The sequence below is a fragment of the Palaemon carinicauda genome, chromosome 19 (genome assembly GCF_036898095.1).
Source record: "Palaemon carinicauda isolate YSFRI2023 chromosome 19, ASM3689809v2, whole genome shotgun sequence".
Lineage (NCBI taxonomy): Eukaryota > Metazoa > Arthropoda > Malacostraca > Decapoda > Palaemonidae > Palaemon > Palaemon carinicauda.
This window is the reverse complement of record NC_090743.1, coordinates 51,859,643-51,881,283: the sequence shown is the minus strand read 5'-3', so window position 1 is coordinate 51,881,283 and position 21,641 is coordinate 51,859,643. Positions and strand designations below refer to the sequence as shown.

At 41.7% G+C, this 21,641-nt stretch overlaps 1 protein-coding gene across 10 annotated transcripts in view; it reads right to left on the bottom strand.

The window, feature by feature from the left end:
• Bap111 (Brahma associated protein 111kD) overlaps nt 1-21,641 on the bottom strand; it is a 204,230-nt gene that overhangs the window by 163,589 nt on the left and 19,000 nt on the right. For all 10 annotated transcript variants that reach the window (XM_068393572.1, XM_068393574.1, XM_068393576.1 and 7 more), the window contains exon 2: nt 21,086-21,153. In XM_068393572.1, the coding sequence (XP_068249673.1) occupies nt 21,086-21,153 (68 nt within the window). The remainder of the gene's footprint in view (nt 1-21,085; nt 21,154-21,641) is intronic.

Here is a 21,641-nt window from a genome sequence, read left to right as displayed (position 1 = left end):
AGTGGTGAAGAGACTTTCGACTTTGAGGGTTTTCCCATCTTTAGACATGTTTGTTACTCACCTGAACCAGAACAAGAAACACCTTTCAGTCACTGCAGTAAAAGGTCACCGCTCAGCCTTGAGCCAGGTTTTCAAACTGAAAGTGCTTGATCTCTCCTCTTCATGGGAACTCTTAGCTCTCATTAGGAGTTTCAAGCAGTCTTGTCTTCAGCAAGAACTCAAACCCCCTTCTTGGGATATGACAAAGATACTTAGGTCTTTAAAGAAGGCCCCCTACAAACGTATGCATAAAGCCTTGGGTAGGGACCTTACTTTAAAGACACTCTCTCTCCATGCATTAGCTTCAGCCAAGGGAGTAAGTGAACTAAAAGGTCCATCTTACCTTATATTACATTCCAGAGGATGGAAAGAATTATTACTATCATTTGTTCCCAAATTTACATCCAAAACCCAAAATCATGAAGAAAATAATATCAGATTTGACTCTTTCACGATCTTCTCTCTCAAAGAGGTAACTGATGAACCGGATGATATATTACTGTTCCATGAAAGCAATTAAAAAATATTTAAAGAGAACAGTGTGCCTTATGCCTAAAATTCCCATTTGTTTGTGAACACAGGTTGCTCCAAAAAGAAAGTATCCCAAAAACACATTTTCCTTTTAGTTACGAGAAACAATCACGAGAGCTTTTAAATCCTCAGGGGAAGCTTCAACAGGGAACCACCCCCCAACCACACGATATCCATGGTCTTGCTGCAACCTTAGCATTCCGTAAAATGCACTTAGTAGCACAAGTCCTCAAAGCTGGCATATGGAAGAGACAAAACACTTTTATGGACCATTACCTTAGATTGCTCTAAGTCTTTGAACACTTTCTCATTAGGGGCCATTATTGCAGCGCAACAAATAGTCTAATCTTACACTCTTACAGGACACGTAGATGTTTTTATCACAGGTATCGGCTATTCTCTGCATTATAAGGGTATGCAATGAGGATCAAGGCGGATAGTAATCACACACGGACCAAAAGCCTTCGCTTGGAATTCACTGTACTGCAAGTAAGAATGCATTGGTTTTTCAGCTACCTTTGATTATATATTGATATTCATCATATGACTTTTAATGTTTGTATAGCTTCACCCCTGGCCCAAGACTAAATCTTTGGTATTGAACTTTACAGCCCGGCCTCTTTACGAGCCATCTATACAGTTCCAATTTAATCCACTTCTAACGTTTTGCTCTTATTTATAAGTAATTGTATCTGTCAGAGAGGAAGGGCATACCTCTTAACATAAGACTTCCCCCCAAACTAAGGAAGATTCCCATTTAAATGACTCAGAAGTTTGTATCCAAACAAGAACAAACTACAAATTTTTAAAACAATTAGTATTTTTTCTAGCTATACAAACCTGAGTCATTTAAGTAAAGGTCCCTCCTTAAACGCCCCACAAGTATATCGGAAGAAAAGAGAGAGAGGGGTGATGCAATGCCTAACAACCATATCATGATGCAACCGGACCCTTTTTCTTTAGATTATCTGGTCATAGAAAACGAGATGATGAGTCACCCAGATGTTTCATAAAATTTGTAGTATTCAAAGTACCATGTAAATAGCTTACAACCTGTGATTGAATCTCAAAGCACAATGGTATCTGTGATTCTGCTTAGTGACATCCTAAATCTAATACCACGTTAACTATATTACTACTCGCCTCTTACTTCAGGTTTTTCAGCGATACAAAATATTTCAAATGACAGGTATCTATTTTATAATATAGTAAAAAGAACTTTTAAGTGAATAAATTACTTACAAAATTAACCATCTTACTGTACACACTAGTTCTATAGAAAAAAATTACATTTCCTTGAAATAAATATTCTTATATTCTACTTAAATGCTACACTATTGCCTTGTGAAGACAAAACTTAAACTGTGTAAAATAGAAGAAAGCCCTTTTGAAATAAATAAGAAAGATTCCAATGCTTTATCTAATAGATTTAACCAAAGTTTAATATGTAATTATCTTCAATTTCATGTTTACTTTCACTGGAGTTTTCCATATTTTCAAAACATCAATAGCAGATTTATTTACTTTCTTTCAACTCCCCATGAAGAGGTGTACTGAAATGTAGAATGCTAACATAAAAATGAGAGAATGTTTATGCTTTTGATAATAGTCCAAGCCATTGCAAGGCAATTATCACAAAACTATATTTCATAAGCATTAATAAGCCCAGCTTCAAAGATTATAAAAAAAAGCTACCCAATTTCTCTTCCAAACAGTTTCCAAATGGTAAAGATAGTTATAATTTAAAGATCTATAGGAAAACTATTACACTTAGAAATAATGGTGTCTAATATTGGGAGTGATAATTTAAACCCAAATACAAAATTCCTCAATATATTTACATTGACAAATGTGACAAAGCTTTTGAAAATTTATGAAAGCTTCCTTTACTCTTAAATTTCTAACCATCTATACTTGGCAGTATTTATTGCTCTGTCTAGGGTTTAAGACCCCTATTCACCCTCCCCCTTTATACCTTTTCTTCAGGCCTGAGCCAAATTGGCAACAGGGTTGATCCTCTCTCTACCATGTCAAACTTAAACTTCAATACTTTAGTATTCATTGTACTAAGAGAAGATGCCAACCATTACCTTAATACTACTGTAAATTCTTAAATAATTATTATAACTAGCCAAATGACAACCATAATTGGAAAAAATGCTACAAATATCACTTTATAAAAATATTCTCCTGCCTTATATAGTACATAAAGAGAACCGAGAGGCAGAAGGTATTCATACGGTTCACTATATACATTTCAGAAATACAAAGAATTATGACACTTGATCAAAAGCTTCCAAACAGAATGCTGTCTTATGCAATTCAAAAGGGATTTCTTAAATAAAACTACAAATCATTATATACTATACAGTACTATAATACAAAGTATTCAAGACTATAATCTTTCAACTAGTTAACCTATATTAAAAGAAAACACTTAAAAAAGTTCCTGTTAATTTCTTCAATGGGAGTAAATTGTTCAGACAATAAAAAAAATCTGAGACTTAACACAATTGCCGAAGAAGAATGCAACTTGCAAATCTGATGGTACTATACTGAGAAGTACAGCAAGTAGCAATTATACAGGTAAACCATTTACAGTAATAAAGCAATAATAAAATAAACAGCAGTTGATCTCATTAGCTGCAACATAACTGTCAACAAGAGGCTCTCCTATAAACTACTATTGGATAAGTGAAGTGGATGAAACCTGCAAAGATCCCTCTGAATCAATTTTAGATTTCTTCCATCATCTTATTTCTTACATAGGATTTGCCAAGACAAAAATTTCAGCACTTCAAACTGCAAAATCTTCCCTTTTACTCTAGTTCTCCATGGCCTAGTTAGAGCCATGTTTGGAAAAATGTCACTAAATTTTGGCGGAAATTAACTTTAATTTCAAAACCCAGACAAAAAGGCGGAAGCTGAGGAACAATCAGGACATATGAAAATACTTAGATCTTAACGTACTTTAAACTTAATACAAAATTATATATCCCAAAGTAATGTATTTTGAACCACTAAAAAGATTTCTAATCATTGCAAAAAATAGATGAAAATAACAAATTTGGAAGTAATTTGAATTTTTCCAAGCAACACAAACCTGGAGCTCTTTACTTAGGAGTATTTACTTCGCTGAAGCTAAAACTAGCCGATAAAGTATTTTTAGCAAGGTGTAACTACCCTCCACTAGTGAGCGAGGGAGTGGAATAGGGTAGGCTAAACCCCGCTCACACCAGCACTAGCAACTAACTGTAACTTTTGCAATTGCGGCATGACTTCTGGGGATGGGTGATGGCGGGACCAGTATGTATAGAGCTCCAGGTTTGTATAGCTAGGACGAATACAAATTACTTTCTAATTTATTATTTGTTCCAGTGCAACATACAAACCTTTTGCTCTTTACTTAGGAGTGTAAGTCGTCGAACCAACTGGCTGGTTACTGACCCAGGGTGGCCTCTTGTGCTTCGTATGAGCTGTTGGAGAGGGACCCTGATACCTTGTTATCCTTGTAGGATGACAGTCTGGACAATTAGTGCTGGCTATAGTTAATTTCTGTGATTAGTAAAGATAACCATGCAGTTGGCCTGAGCCCGTTGCTAAATCTACACATTGCCAGACTCCATCTTGCTTGGAGGGCAGGGACATAACAAATATACACATATATATCTGGTTGCACAAAGGGAGTGGTACTCACCTGCGAATAGACAAAGTCAGCTGTGCAGAATTCCTAGGATGCTGTGCCCCAAGAAAGGGAGGATTATATAGGAAGTGGCCAGTCAGTCACATAGCCAGTCAGTCACACATTCATCCTGGATGTACTCACAAGTGAAGTCTGCCCACAACATTCTGCTACTTATCGTACAAGAGCGCTGAGATGTATTAGACCACTTTTTGAGCAATCACCACAAGACCTATTGAGAATGTGTCTAGGTTCCTATGGGTTATGTCTTGCAGGTAGTGGCCGGTGAACATAGTTTGACGTTTCCACACACCCACTTGTAGCACCTGCATCACATAAGAAATCTATTTGAAGGTCAGCGAGGTATTTATTCCCAATATTAGGTGCACAGGGTCGTCGATCAGCAGTAGAGAGGTCAGATGCGAGTGCTCTCTCTATAGCCTGTCAGATCAAAGAGGAAATTCAATTCTTCGTGATTTTCCTTAGTTCTCCCTGTGTTAACCGAAAGCCTGTTGAGCTGCAGACAGGCTCCTCTGGTTATTTTGAGATATAACCTCAGCGCCCTCACAGGGTAGTGTATCAGTTGATCAGGATTATCTATTACAGACTGCAGACTCTAAATCTGAAAGGGACCTAATCTAGGATCCAATACAGACAGATTTTGAGCCTTAGCTACCAACTCAGGGATGAAACAGTGACTTGCCCCCATACCCTTGAATGGGCAATGTCGTTGGAGAGACTATGTAGCTTGCCGACTCTCTTTGCAGAGACAGGAGGTAGAAGGAAAGCAGGCTTTAGAGTCAAGTCTTTGAGGCTTAACGAAGAGGCTCATAGGGGACTCTACTTCCAGTGAACGTCAGACCTTAACAACGTTCCATGAAGGAGGTCTGACGTTTCGAAGTTTCACATGACGAGTGACAATGCCGTCAAGGAGGATATGTTAAATCCATTTAGTTTATAGATAAGTCTCAAGTCTGTGTGAAAACCCCCAACACCAAATAGAGTATTTCCCAAAGGTACAACGAGAACTCTGCTCTTGTTGGTGTAGAGGCACTGAGTGGTGTGATACTCCGTGCACGACACCAACCACCAAATGATGGACTACTTCGACCTGTACATTGCAGCCGTCGACTCCTGGAGGTATCCTGACATGCATCTTGGAACTGGTTCCAAAAAGCCTCTCTTTGTGACCAGTTGCTGGGTAACCTTCGGGCATGAAGACGTAGCGATGCTACTGCTTGATCGAATATCCTCACGTGTGGTTGTTTGAGTAGCTCAGGAAGTGGAAGGAGCTCCCTCAGAGCCTGTGTGAGCAAATGCAGAAGGTCTGGGAATCATTCTGAATGTTGGCACAATGAAGGGTCATGCTAGAAGAATGCGCTGATACCCTAACCTTGTTCAAAAGGCTCCTTACCAGACAGAAGGAGGGGAACGCATAGACATTCATCCTGTCCCACGGGTGTTATAAGCGTCCTGCCCGAATTTTTGGAATTGGTACTAGAGAGCAGTTTCCAGTTGAGGGACATTGCAAACAGGTTGATTGTTGGAGAACCGCACAGTCAAAACTTTCTTGGCTATCTGTTTAGTCAAGGACCATTTGGAGCCAGCTATCAGAGTCCTCCTGCTCAGATTGTCTGTCAGCGCATTCTTCTAGCATGGGATGAATAGGGCTGTTAAGGCTAACATATTTTCTTCCGTCCAACTAAGTAATTCCACAGCTAGTAGGCATAGTAGGGGCTGTGAAACAGTACATCCTTTTTAGTTCATGTGGGACACTAATGTAGTATTGTCACTCATCAGAATTACTGTCGAGTACCCTGAAAGGAGCCGATGGAATGTTTCAGGGCTAGGTAGGCTGCTCTCATTTCCAGAAGTATGTGGCACTGCCTTTCAGACTTGGACCAGATCCCCAATACCATAAGGTGTGACAGGTGAGCACCCCACTCTTCTTTTAATGTCCATGAATAGCAATAAATCTGGGGGGGAGCTGGGGGGAGGAGAGAGAGGATCTACTCCCTTGAGTCCCACTGGCACTAAGATGCCTGGTGGGTCTATGTGCCAAGACCAATAGGTCTTCAGCTGCCACTGTAGAGACCGAATGCGGAGACAACCGTGAGGTACTCGTGAGATGTTAGGTGCCCCACCAGTCTTTGCCACTGATCTGCTGGTAATTCTTCCTGCGAGAGAAAGCTCTGGGCTATCTCTCTCAGACTCTTTCTCTGATCCTCGGACAGAAAGATTTTGCCTAGTGTGGTCCTGAATCTCGTTCCTAGATATACCATGATTTGGACCGGTTGCAGATGGGACTTCTAACGATTTATCAAGATCCCCAGATCATGGCAAAGACGAGAAGCTTGTCTCGACGGGGGAGAAGGGACTCCCTCGAGTCTGCCAGAATTAGCCAATCGTCTAAGTAATGAAGGAGACGAATGCCGTTTTTGTGTGCCCAGGTGGACACTAAGAATGAATACCCTTGTGAACACCTGTGGTGCTATGGATAGGCCGAAACACAACACTTTGAATTGGTATATCTGTCCTGCTATTGAGAATTGTAGGTACTTCCTCCATGTCAGATGTATTGGGATATGGAAGTACGTATCTTTTAGATCCAATGATATCATGAAGTCGTGAGGTCTGCCAGCCTGTCAGACGGTTTGTGACGCCTCCCTCTTGAACGGAGTCTGTTGGACAACTCGTTTACGGCTGAGAGTTCAATGACTGGTCTCCAACCTCCAGACACCTTTTAAACAATAAATAAGGGACTGTAGAAGCCTGGGAACCATTTCAGGACCTCTTGGTGAGCATTCACTACTAACTTGGTCCGGATTTTGATGATCCCTTTGCGTAGGACTCTGTCCTCATTATAAAGGGGGTCAGAGGAGTGGGACACTTGGTGGAAGGGATGATGTACCACTTACTCAATATGGAAACGGACCAAGTGTCTCTTCCTTAATGCATCCACCTCTGCCATCTTTTCTTTAGGCATCTCCCCAACAGTGGACTGGCCGGGGAATGCCCTCCCTGGCGGAAATGTCCATGCAGGGGCTTCATGTTTCCTCTACCCTTTTACCACCCCTGGTCGAAAGGGGCATCAAGGTTCTTGATTTTGCGCTGCCTTCCTCTTGAGTGTGCCTTTCTTCTGGCCTTGGGGCTTGTTTGGAGAGTTCCTTTGTGGTGGAGGTACTCAGTGATAAAGACGGGAGGTAATGACCCTCTGAAGAAGCGAGGCCTGCCTCACTCTTTTCCACCTTTCAGCAACTGCCTTGATGACGTACATGTTAAAACAGGGGTGGGCCGTCCATTGGGGCGCTATGAAGTCTCATCGCCTCTCTCCTTGGCACCTGCCTCTGGAATTTTGAGACCACAGCGTCTCGCTGTCTCAGAACCCAGTTCCAGTAGGGTAGTCAACAAATCCCGGGGATTGTGACTGTTGCCCGGCCCCCTGGCACCCAAAGGGTTAGCAAGTTCCCCTGAGTGGACCAAGAAACCTTGACTCTCAAGAGAAAGGTCAATTCTCCTCAGTTACTCCCAATGGGGCCGGTATCTTGCCTAGCAAGTGAACATCTCAAGTTAATTTATGTCAAGATGTGCAACCAGTTGCAAGCAACTGCTATGTAGGGGGGGGAAACATATCCTCCAACTGCCTCTAATCCAGTGGGAGTTTGAGTAAGCACGCTAACAGATTGGTAATACCTGGATTGCCATTACTTCCTAGAGGAAGATGTTATTTCAGAGCATCTCCGTAGCAATCGCTGTCGGGGAAGAGACCGGTCGGTAACTACCGATTGCTTGCAACTAGTTCTGAAAGGTAAGGTCAAGACGTTGTGAAAAAATCAATCCTATCGTTAGGGAAAATACAACTTAATTTTTTTTTTTATTAGATATATATTATCATATGTGTTCTCTGTTATATTTTTGGTCCTTCCCATTGTATAACAACAATTATTTGTTGTAGCAAGCCCTGCCCTACTCTCTGTAGGGTTTGGAGAGAGCAACGAGGGACCTGGAACCTGGAAATATATACACAAGGGCCATTAGGATATTAACGAAGCCCTACTAATACACTTTGAGAAAAATGGAATCGAGTTTGTCAAGTTGTAAATGATGAGAAAGTAACTGTTTTTGACTGCAGCATCAAGTATACAGGACCAAAAATTATCATGTTTCATCCTAGACCTTGCGGTTGCAAAGGTCAGCATACATGTCTTGTATGTGAAGAGGAATTTGTAGCTCTGAACCTCGCTGATTCTGACTCTCTGAAGACAACAAGGTACTGACAGCAGCCCCCTTTATCCAGAAGGGAAACAGAGTATCCGTCTGGTACGGCTCATAACAATTATGAATGAGGTTGATGGCCTGTTACCAGTGTGTAGTGGTCTGTGAAGCTGCTCTGTATTCATATTATATTGCCTGTGAACTTTAAGTCCCATCAAGTGTTTGACTGAATAACACCACAACCAATGCATTATAAGGCCATTGGCGGTTGCTCGTGTTTGACAATCAACACCGTAAAGTTAATAAATATTTTGTTATTTGTGGAGCTGGAGTGTAAAGGGATGATAATTTTGCCTTTAATTGATTATTTGAATTAACAAAAGAAAGTTAATGTACTCCTAACAATTTTTTTGTTTTCCTTTACAAATAAATATTTTTTGGCTTGTTTTTATGAATACAGCATTTCATTCCAGTTCCTTACACCAATGTACTCCCCTTCTCAGCCACTGTTTTTTTTTTTTTTTTTAGTTTTTTAATTATAATATTCCCTTTCACCTAATGTTCTTATACTTTTACTTATGATCAGCAAGTTAAAGGCAAGAGAAGCAAAGGGGTAAGTCAGGTTCTAGCTGGGTCCCCATGCCCAGTATAAATCAAGGGGTGGTGCCCAGTACTCTGTTCTTTTGACCTGTTTTTTTGGTATTCCACTGTTGTATATATTTTTTGTGTAGTGAACGTCGAGTTACGGTCGGCATTCGGACACTAGGCAGTTTGGGTGCTACCTTTAGCCACAGTTCACAAACCACTACAACGTATCTTCAATCTATTGCTGGATAGGTAATGTATGTTTAAGTCTATCCACGAACCAGTAACACAAACAAGGGAGGCAGGGCGAACATATGGGCACAGCCCGAATTATTCGTTGCATCCGGAACTCGGTTGGGGAACGTTGTTAAACGTTCGCATTTGAGATCTTCTTCCTACTAATGATGACAACGTTTGTATTTCTTCATTTCCAATCGACCAAACTGGCATAAGTTTCATATCTTCCTTTCCCGGAAACAGATCCATTTATGTGAACTTTTGGAGTCTAAGTATTCAAAAGAAAACTAAGACGGGTGATCGGAAAGCACGGAAGGAAGTGCCCGGCAAGAAGGCAGAGTCTGCTTAAGGGTAGACCACTTATGTCTGGTTACGGGAAGGTCGGAAGGTAATGCATAATCTGACTTCCCGTAAGGAATGTAGCATGAAAGCTAATCATTTATTAGAACAGAATTCTAATTTCAAGATGGTCTATAATTCTTGACGGCAGAATGATCACTTGCTCACATGCACAATGTCTGCGTGCGGTTGCACATGCATAACTACTCCAGGTAAGCGTTTCAAAACGAGCCTGAGCCCGCTTGCAGGAATAATGTATGTGTGATGAATTGCAACATTATTGCCAAAAGAATTTGATCATAGACTAGCTGTAGCATTTTTAACACACAGCTAACAGAGCGATCATACTTACTTCAGTATTAAAGGTTTGGCTGTCCGCCTTGTGGGAGGGGATTTCTAACATTCGTAAACGTAATGAGAAGCTGACAATGTTTGCCTGGCTGCCTTGTGGGCAAGGCTTGCTATCGTCCCTAAACATAAGAACCTATCACTATTCCCTAGGGGCTTACAAAAATAACCTCACAAGGGTATGTCTTGCCAGCAAGGAATGCAAGTGCTCTGAAGAGCTCTTCATTCCGTAGGGAAACCACGCCTAAGAAAATAACCCCAGAGGATTATATCTCACAAAACTTAGTGTCTGACAAGAACTCACTGTGCCCCTATGATGGCATGCAGCGGGCACAAGCAATCAGTAGTAAGCTGTATTTGAGGCACTAACTCTGAGGTTTTATCTTGGCGAGAGCACATGCGCCTGTAGTCAAGTAAACCTCCTCAAGAAGTGTAATCTCCCCTGTAAGGGTTTGTTGGCCCCATATGCAAAGAACACAAACACAAGGCAAGTTCATCACGAATGCTAGAGAGCGCTGGCAAGCGTCTGCAAACACTGGCGATGAGAACATTGAATCTCACCTGTAAGGCTAGGTACAGGTGATGTGAGAAAGTGTATCCAATAGCGCACGCTAGCATGCTGGTAAGTAGGGTCTTGCAAACCCGCCATGGGTACTAAGGCTTTCATTAGGAAGGAGAGCTTGCCCATCCACCTCACTAGAGATCAGTGGATGGGTGCAAAAAACTGAGCATGACTTCTCTATAAAACTAATGTCTTTGCAAAGTACGCGTGCTCATCCTAGCCCCCAAAGGGAGTCAGTGAGTAACCTTATGTCATCCTCTCAGAAGAGAACGTAAAAGGCTGTGCAAGATTTGATGAATAGCCGTTTCTCTCTCATAAGAGGTTAAACCCATGAGGCACAGGTCCCGAAGGACTTGGCCTCACAAAGCTCTAAAAGCTTAATTGTGCCCAAAGGCATAGTGTCAGCAATACAGCAATAACCACAAAGAGTTAGAGCCTACGAGACTCATCGATGGGAGAGGAGGAAGCCACAAGTGATCGGCAGTCAATCCCATAAAGTGAGAACTACACAAGTGAAGTCTCTCTCTCGCGAACGGGAGAAGTGACCAGCCTCTGTTGCCGCTGTCGGCAATTCTCCCTGCAGGCGGGAAGATTGCTGTACAGTGGCTGGTAGAGGGCCTCTCCCTTGAAACGGAAAATTCTCCAACCACCGGAGGCAAACCTCCGGGATGCACTCTCTGCTTCCCATCAACGAGCTGAGCTCAAGTTAAAGGTTGACATCAAGTGTTGCCTGTGAAATATAGCTGAAGCTCGTTTCTGAGCTCACCCCCATAGGAGTTACCAGACAAATCACTACAGGGAGTTCTTGTAAGCAACTGCTCACGCCTGCCCACTGAAGTAGAGTGAATGTCGGGGCAAACAGAAGCTGAGGCCGAAGACCTCTTGCTACCTTGCCTTGCACGGGGAACACGAGTCACAAGAAAGGAAGCTCTGAAAGAAAAATTAAAATTATTTCCTAACGATACAAACCTATAGCTATTTATTAGGGGTTATCCTTCAGCGAACCTGGAAGACAAGCCATTAAGACTTTAAGTGAGGTGGCAACTACCCACCCCGCCAGTTACCAGGGGTAGTGAGGGGTGGTAGGGGTTGCAAAGTACCCTCTCACTCACACACTAGTGAATCCGAGCCAATTTTGATTACAGGCAGGACTTAAACTGGGGGACAAGTGATGGCAGGACAATTTGTATAAATAGCTACTGGTTTGTATCATTAGGAAAAATACAAATTATTTTCAAATTTGTCATTTGTTCCAACATTCTATAAACCTTACGCTATTTATTAAGGAAGACTCACCCATCAGGAAGGTGGAAGTTCGACCATTGGAATGGCCATTGACCAGGGGTTTTCGCGCACAGAATTGGCCCATGCTAAGAAAAACCCTGACACTTCGCTACAATATTGTGCAATGCATGGATAGCGGACTGAGTAACGTTTGCGTGTCTAAAACTAGCAATGTGACTGTCTAGGTAAGAATATTCCAAGCTAAATAGGAATGTTGACATCACACACAAATGTTTCCCAATACCCACCTCACAGGAAGTATTGAGGACGTACACAAGTATTAAATCTATACTACGTTACACACACGAAATGGTTATTACCTGCAGATAGGTAAGGCCAGCGTGCCGAAGACCCATGATGCTGTTCACCAAGAGGAGATGAAAGAAAGAAAGAGGCAGTCATTCTTAAACATTCAGCCCAGACTAATCCAGGGTAACCTATGCCCTCAACAAACTACTACTTGTCCATCAAGGAGTCTGAGGCATTCTAAATCACTTGTTGTGCAGCCACCAAAGGACCAATGGAAAACCATATCTATCAGGATGTTATTGGTTACCTTCCAACCACAAACATACCTGCTAGAAACATGTAAACTGTGAACAAAATCCTGACTAGTCACAAATCTGTGATCCACTTAAATTTGAGGAAATAACAGTTGTATATGACCAGACTCAGTAAACAAAATTTGTAGAGATTACTTGGAAACATACAGATCAATACCAGAAAAACATTTTGAGAAAGGGAGTCATCACGTGATTTGAAATTTCCTTTCAATTATTGGCAAATGTTTCCATGATGGTGGCTTTAGAAGCATTTTCATTGAAGCACGGGTCATTACTGAAGGTTCCATTGCCAGTGTAATGGAGGGAAGACAGTATAAGAAGAGGTGAATGGTGCTATAAATATATATACAAAGTTCTGCTGTGGTTGGCATATAGAGTTTCTGCTTTGGGTAGAAGAGAACAATCATGAAATGATAACATCGTTGGCAACTCGACTAAAAGTGATACGTGATCTCCATGACACATTTCAGCAGACTTATGAAGAAATTGTGCTGAATGAGCAAGTGCTGATTTGGCTACAGCACTCCTCATCTTTTCTGGATAAGCTAAGACACAACAACAGTCTATTATCTGAATACTGGATGAGCTATCTTGATATGTTAGCAATGCTCCCAGGTCTCAACTGAGCTTCCAGGAAAGGAAGTTGTCAGTTACACTTAGTATGCATTCAGGAATGTATTCCCTAGTGTTTCATGTTTGATGAAACATCCTGCACACGTTATATTCCAGCTTACTATGATGAAATACCTCAGCTATTAAAGAGTCCTCTACGCATTCATCAAGCATTTCAAAAGGGCCAGTTTTCTGTTCAGATAGGTTAAAAAAATACAAAGACACCAAACCTAAGAAGGAACAAATTGGTGCTGCGACTCGATACTATATCAAAACTAAATACCCAAACAGTTACATCAAGCTTTTGAAAGATATTCTTCACATGAACCCGTCGCATCTACAACATATCAAGTTGCAGCGGTCCCAGACATCAAAGAACAAGAGCTGTTTCTGGAATTGTAAACCTGACTGATTATTTGATGAACCCATTTAAAGGGTACGAATACCTGATAAACATCAGTAATACTACTATTGCTCCTGAAACTGTTGCCAAAAATTTACTATCAGTAATAGAACATGATGAATCAGCAAACATGTCCTTTAAAGCACACTGTTTGGAACCTATGTACCACAGCTTAAATTTATGGTCACAAGTCCAAAGATGAGGCTAAAAACTTTCACAGACATGAGGAAAACTGCAAGTCGAGTCCAAGACAGGCAAATAAATTCCATGTAACAACCAACTTTGTTTTGAAACATGCTACTGATGGCTTAGAAGCAGAAACTTGACATGCAAGAGGTCCTTCAGTACACAATGAGACTAGTTCCATAGTCTTGGCCACTGTGGATGATATACCAAGGAACACCAGCAAATCGGTGCTCTCCAGAGTTAAAAATAATGGATTACCTGCAGAAGTGATATCAATAAAATCTGCCTGTCTATTAGATGGAATGACCCTTATATGCAAGACAAAGGGTAAATACAAAACATTTGGGGGATATTGCATCTCTCATATTCTCAAAATTGATGAACGAAGTTTCTCGACTTCTTTGTCAACACATATTGTAGTCTTTGATACATACCATGAAATATCCATCATCAATGTTGAACGAGAAGGGAGGCAGGTCCCAACTGGAGCTATTTAGCTGAAAAATATCACATCCAAAGACATTTTACATTGGACCAAGTTTCCCACAACCAATACAAACAAAACAAGTTTCATATGGTTCCTTGAACATGAATGGAGACAAGAAAAGTACAAGCAAATTCTTGGAGAAAAGATCCTATTTTTGACTTGTGGAGAAGACAGTTTGAGGTTGTCACAAGCTGAGGGATTAAATATTGTCCCTGAACTCTTCTCCATACAAGAGAAAGCAGACAGGTCTTATCCTCCATGCAGTTCATAACGTAAAACAAGAATACAAATCCCTCGTTTTCGAGGCAGACGACACTGCTGTGCTTGTGCTCTATCTTGCCTTCAGTAGTGACATAAATTACAGCAATGTACATCAAAGGCAGTACCCAACCAAGTTAGGATGTAATACACTTTGTCAAGAAAATTGCAGCTACCCATAGACCTTCGGTCTGTAGTTCATTAATACGTATTCATTCATTCTGTTTGTGGCAGTGTAAGTGCATTAGCTGGTCGTGGAAAACTCTCCGCACTGATTATGTTGCAAAGGAACATTGGTGCACAAGGCATTTTAAAACAAATAGGAAGAGAATGAACCAAAAATGAGGAACTACTAGATAAAGTAGAAGCATTCACCTGCCTAACATATACTACAAAAACAAACATAAAGAGTATGAATGATCTTCACTATCACCTCTTTGGTGCGAGAAAGACTCAGATCGAACCATAACAGCTTTCACCCGTTTAAGTGCCCCTCAGAAGTTCACTTTAAGAGGCAAATACCAGGCTGCAGTACTAACAAGTTTTGAAGCTTGCCCAAACATCCCTTCACCATATAACTATGGATGGAAACGTGTCAGGAGAAGGCAACAAGGAAGAGTAGCGGATCAACTGGTCGGATGGACCACCAGGAGCAGTTTTGAGGCTTCTGTCATTTAACTGCCTGAGGTCACGTCAACTTCCGCAGTGTATATGACTGGCCAACACTCTTAAGTGTTTTGAATTATGCAGTTTGAATACCTGCGACCATAAGTCACCCCAAGGTGATGAAGAGCCACATATTATGGATAAAGATGTGAACAACAATGATGAGCTGGACTTTAAATGAATATAAGTCTCAAATGGACAGTTTTAATCTATCATTTAAGTTGGTTTCCACAATTCAAAGTTAACAAAATGTTATCGTCAAGATATATTATTTTCATGTAACTCAACAGTTGTTGTTTTTGATAATGATGGAAATGATGATGGCAGCGATGATTATAATAATCCATTTGTGGGTCATGTAGTACAGTATATCTTTTTGCTAATGTGTATGTTGCTTGTAATGTAAATGTACAATGTGGTGATGATGATTATGATGATCTTGAGGATTGCAATGTTGATGATGATAGGGATGATAAAGTTGACAGTGATGACGATTGTGGTAGAGTTATTGAGCTTGTTCACTCGGACGAAATAAGGTAATATGTTTTGCGTATGCTTCATTTCAAATAAAGATCAGTTTACAGTATTTGCAGTATTTTTCTCAATAATGGTTCAATAAGAATAACTGATTTACCAAATGAAAGCTGAGCTACTGCTCTTTCTGATAGAATATAGCTGATAAAACATTTTAGAAGCATATAACAATCAAAAACTATTATAGCTTTGAGTTTTAGTGGTTTTAACAGGTGTAATTTATTGTTTTCAGGATATCCTCACTAAAAGCACAGTAACTTCTCATATACAATGGTTTTTTACCCTATAACTTGTTTAGTAATTCAGAGATACCAAATTTTTATTTGGAATCCCAAATATACAGTGAAAGGCAATTGCATTCGTATTGCACGAAAGAAGACTTTTGATAAAGTTAATTCTTTCCTCATTTAACCCATTTGGAGAATTTGATAGGGTGTATTCAATGAGCATTTTGAACACGAAAGCTACTGATTTCATACTGCTACCAGGCATGATTGGAATCCTGAATAATTGGGCTCTCATAGGGTACCAATGAACTTTGGTCACCTGACTGATAGCAATAGACCTCTGTACCTAACGGACTGCACCTCCTCTGGAGGGTTAGAAGCCCTTAGGATCTTTAGCAGGAAAGGGCTGTTTCGACACCTTAGAGGAGCCTGCCTTCCTGCTGAGAAGGTTCTGGTGGACTTCAGCTGTTTCCTGGTAGGTGGTGGAGCCTTACCATAGGACCTGGATGTTAAGGCCCAGTGAAGAAGGGAGTCCTTAGTGGATTTCCTCCATCGCTCAGCCACCCTCTCAACCTCTTCCAGCTTAAACAGAGCTGAGCCGTCAAGGGTGGAGTTCCTGAGCTTTGTGATTTCAGCCTTGGGGAGCTGCCAGTGGAACCTTTCAATTATGGTATCCTCCCTCCTCAGAATTGTGTTTACATATAAGTTTACAACCTGGTGGGAGAGGAATTTCACGGCGCGAGTGCCCAACAAGAGAAAGGTTTCCATGGACCTCCTTGTAGATTCCTTGGACCAATCCTCAGTTCTAACAAGGTGGCCTACTGATCCCAACCACAGATCAAGACACAAAGTATCCTGCATAGCATACTTCCCCACCTTCTCCATGTTTAGGATCTCAGACACTGAAAACAAGGCTGAGCCCAGAAAGCCTCTCAAATAGGACCCCCTCAAGTGGGCCTCTACGGAGGAATCAAGAGGCAAAGCTGGACAAGGCTCGTCCGTGACCTCATAATATCTCCTCTGCTGGATAAAAGGGAGGCAGGAGAAGTTTGGAGGGCAAGCCAGTTCGAAGCGAGCTAGAGGAGCTAGCGATCTGTGAGAATGCCTTTTTTCTTGCTGCTGTCAATCCCTTTGACCAGAGCAGGGCTGCACAGGACTTAGGTGCTCGTTAGGTCCCACATACATGCTCCAAGACCGTGTCTTTACCTTCCTGAGGAGTCGTCTCAGGGTTAGCCAACCCATTAATCGCCCTCATACAGGTTAAGACTTCCCAGAAGGCATACTCCAACTCCCATCACTCAGCTTCTGAGCTGAACTTAGGACTAGCAGCCCTAGGAATGTAGTCATCATCTGAGTCATATCTTCATTCACCTCCAAGCTCTCACCCATAGGAGACTGGGGTGGTTCGAGGTCATCAAACGAGGGAATGACGCTTGCTGACATTCCTGCTACTGGGGAAGATCTAGCTCTCTTGCCGATGGGCTGCACGTGCCTTCAAGTTTTTGTGCACTGTCTTGGTGTCCTTAGACTTTCTGCGAGACGGCAGGTACTCCTCCAGTAGAGATCATCTAGAAGGGTCCTGCCATCCCATGGAAGTCTGAACCTCTCTTGCAGAAGACTCCTACTCTTCCAACGGGGTCTGGAGACGGGACCGAGCTTCCACTATAGGGAAGGGTCTAAAATAGGGATCTAGAGAGATCTCCCATGGAGAGCCTAAGCCTCTGCTCAAAGAAGGATGCTGAGGGTCGGCACGAGTGGAGGAGTCGACTTCAGCATCCTCTTCTCCTTTTTAGTTAGGAAAGGCATTAACTGCAGGCGAGAGAAGTATTGCCGAATCTTGGAACCCCCTTGTAGCTCCATAGGGTCTCCTGATGGGCAAGAAAATCAATGGGAAGTTCCATGGCCATGCAAGAAACAACCTCTCCTAAAGTCGGTTGGAAAAACAGAGGGGAGGGGAACCAGCTGAACGCCTTTCGCTGGCAAGGCATGACGAGGTGTAAGATTCCCCAACACTGCTGCCACTTCTTTGGAAGGTTCGTACCTGGATTGTCGGGATGCAGGACATTAATAGGTCGTGGGAGCATGTAAAGTGCGCACAAAAGACACACTCGCAAACATCAGCTTCATACGTAGGAGATGGTAAGCGCTGAAGAATGGACGGTAGATTTTGGGACCTCCGATGAGCTGGAAAATGACCATCCCATGCTGAAGATCGACAAGCAGGCTAGCACGAGTGGCGAGCGACGTGCAGGATATAGGCGAGTCAGCAAATGATGTGATGGCAAGCTGGAGATCGGCGAGCAGGCGAGTGGTGAGCTGGCCAGCAGGAGAGCTTTGTGCTGGAGAGCGGAAAAATGGAAAGTAGCGTGCGACGAGATGGAGAATGGCGCGCTGGCCTGGTGAGCATTGTCTGACAGGAGACCGTCTAGTCAGAGGACGAGATGGGGAACAACGAGCTGGAGGGCTATGCGGTGGCGAACAGCGAGCTGGAGAGGAGGGCGCTGGAGAGTGGGCCCGAGGTCACAAGTGATCGTGAACTGTAGTACAGCGAGCAGAGTTTAAGCATCCAGTAGGAGGGTGACAATCACGAACAGGTGAATGACGATCAGCACAGTGACGATAATGATATGTTGAGTGATGAGCACAAGTCAGCAAGTGGCAACCACACGGCCGAACATCTGGCTGCGCAAAGAGACCTATGGTCCCTGAAGGACAAAGAGATCAGAGGATGGAGGGGGACTTCTTTGTCAGTGAAAGGTCAACGTTGGGGAGGAGAGAGGGCGCGCTGGTCTCGTCGGCGCATAGGAAAAGCAGGAGCAGGAAAGGGCAAGAGGTGAGCCCTACCAGAACATCCTTGAAAGCAGGCCCTGCAACACGCAGCGACGGCCAAACCTGTAATAAATCAGTGAGCAGGAGCTTCAGGAAAAGACTGGGGGAGTCAAGGAAGATGTCCAAGCTTTCTTCACCCTTGAAGAAGACCTCAAAGGCAAGAAATCCCCTTTTGGACTTGACTTCTTCTTGCGCCAACGCCCAAATCTCTCCCACTGAGAGGCAGACCACTCCCTACACTCTTCACAGGTGTTACCTTAGTCACAGAGACATCTCCTACTGGTCAGATACAACGAATGAGGGTTGGTTTCGACGGAAGACATACAAGTACCGCAAGAGCAGCACTCAGGCCCAGGACAAGTACACATGAGGATGCAGAAGAAGGAACAAGCACACCTGAAAAGGAAAAATCTGAAAACCAATCAATGGCCATAGTTTTTTGAGGGTGCAGAGAGCGGACAAATATGTTCTCCTCAAAGCCAAAGGAAAAAGTGGCTCTAATTCACTATAGTGTGAATGAGAGGGGTAGCTGGCAACCCTCACTACCCCTCACTAACCCGCCGCTAACTATGGGGTTGGGTAGTTGCACCTTGCTTATCTTAATGGCTATTCTTCCAGCTTCGCCGAAAGATAATCCCTAATAGCCCAAGGTTTGTAAAGTGTCTGAACAAAGGACTTTTTATTAAACTTTAGGCCAGTTGCTTTTAATCGACAACCGGTTAAAAGATTTGCTGGGAGAGAAAGACTACGGCATCTTTACTATAACGAGCCAAAATAAAAAGTGACGGTTAGTCGCTAATGCTGGTGTGAGTGGAGTCTAGCCTACACTGCTCCTCCCCCCACTAACTAGCAGAGGGTTGTTACACCTTGCTTAAAAGCTTTATCGGCTAGTTTCAGCTTTGCCGAAATAAACGCTCCTAAATAAAGAGTGGAAGGTTTGCATGTTGCACTGGAACAACTATAAGCTTTCACACTACTGTACTGTATACTGTATAAGGCAACTGAATTCCCAAATTAAATGAATTTTTAATACAATAGCATTATAACTATATATTTTTTAAATTGTGCTCTACAAAAAAATATTGCAATAAAAAACAACAGGTTACATATATTTTAAGTAATTCTGGCAACTTTCAGAATTGAAAATTCCATGGAATCTTTATAAAAACTAGATTGCCGATTGCCAAAACAAAGTTACAACCCACAAGGGATCTAAAATCACTAGCATACACCAATCTTTGCAGCCTTCACCCCTCTTCCTCTATCCTCTTTGGTTAGTAATAAAAATGAGTTCAACAATGTTTTGTCACGACTAGAAAAAGTCACCCCAAAAGGAGGTTACTCTGAAAAGGGAATCACACAAAGCAGCTGAAATTCAGGGCACAACAAACAAGTTTACTGGCACTAACCTGGGGGTTCATGGTGTACATTGGGAGGGGGGATGAGTGGAAGGGACTAACAAGGAACTACGGTACAACCCTCAAGGCTATGCTAGTCATTATAGCGCCCATTTCAGTTTTTTCTTTTTTTTAAACTGAAAGTTACTTGGATAATGCCACAGTCTTTTGCCCCCTTCAAGCAAGTACTGTATATTCCTAACTGATCTAAAAATACTTTGATGTTGGGGGGGCACAGTATAAAGGCAACAGTGAACATGACGCACCTTTGTATAGCAGTTTCAATTTCCTCATAATTGCTAAAAATGCAACTTTCTGATATTTTAAAATGTCCTACAGCTTAGCTCTTGTAATAACAAAGGATAAAAAAAGGTAATGAACGGGAATTATAAATATTTTGAAGCGTCCAACAATGGCATAATAGAGCTTGGGAGGTATCTAAATAGCTTACATGACATCAATTGCTCGACAAAGTACTTTAATGGACTTCTCTAAAGGGTGTACTAGCCTCTTTTCATTAATCATACATTACCCTCCTGTTCCATAAATAAACTTACATAGTTACAAAGCAGCTTTTTAAATTATAAAATATCATAACCATTTCCAAGAAATATTGTTACCTATCAAGAACTACAATGTACCACATGCATATTCTTAATCAGCTTATCTTGAGGTATCAATTTAGTTTTGTTTTATTTCTAAAGAGATTTGACTCCTAATTTAATGTTGCATATATGTTTTGCATACTAAAATTTCTAAATATCATCAAAATGAAAAAAAAACAATGACTAGAGTATTTTCTATAAATTCCACAAAACCAAAACAACGAATAGCAGAATTTTCACTTCCCAAAATCAAGCAAGTAGTTGTAATATGCAATTATGTGCACTCTGGCTACTCATGTTTCTGAAAATATAATAACTACAATATGATGCTTCTTCAAGCAGAAAAGATCAATTCAGTTAACTGTATTAACCTTAAATAAACTTATTGAAGGGTTTTCATGTTCTATCAGCTAAAGCAAATTCCTTTTCTAAAAGCCTATGCATTATAATTTAAACAAAAAAAAATATCAAAACCAAAAGCAGAAAAAATACTCACGTGTTGGACCAGGTGTTGGCGCTGCACCCATCATGGCCACTTGGCGATAGTTTGTAGGTAACGACATACTGCCAAGATATAAAAAGCTCAAGTAAATTAAGTTAGTTTAAATTATGCAATAACATAGTGCTTTAATTTTCTTCTAACATGTTATGCTTGTACAGTATATCCTAATAAAAATGACAAATTCAAAGTAATTTGTACTTTTCTTAACGATAAAAACCTTGCGCTCTTTATTAACCCTTTTACCACCAATGGACGTACTGGTTCATTTCACAAAACTCAGCCCTTTACCCCCATGGACGTACTGGTACGTCCTTGCAAAAAAATTTTATTTTAATTATAAAATAAATTTTTGAATATACTTACCCGGTGAATATATAATAGCTGCTACTCAGCGGCTCGACAGAAAACATACTCAAAAAACTCGCGAGCGATCGCTATGAAGGTTGCGGGTGTGCCCACCAGCGCCAACTACCGGCCAGATACCACTCTTGCATGTAAACAAACCCTTCAATTCTTCTCGTCCCGCTGCGTCTCTATTGGGGAGGAAGGG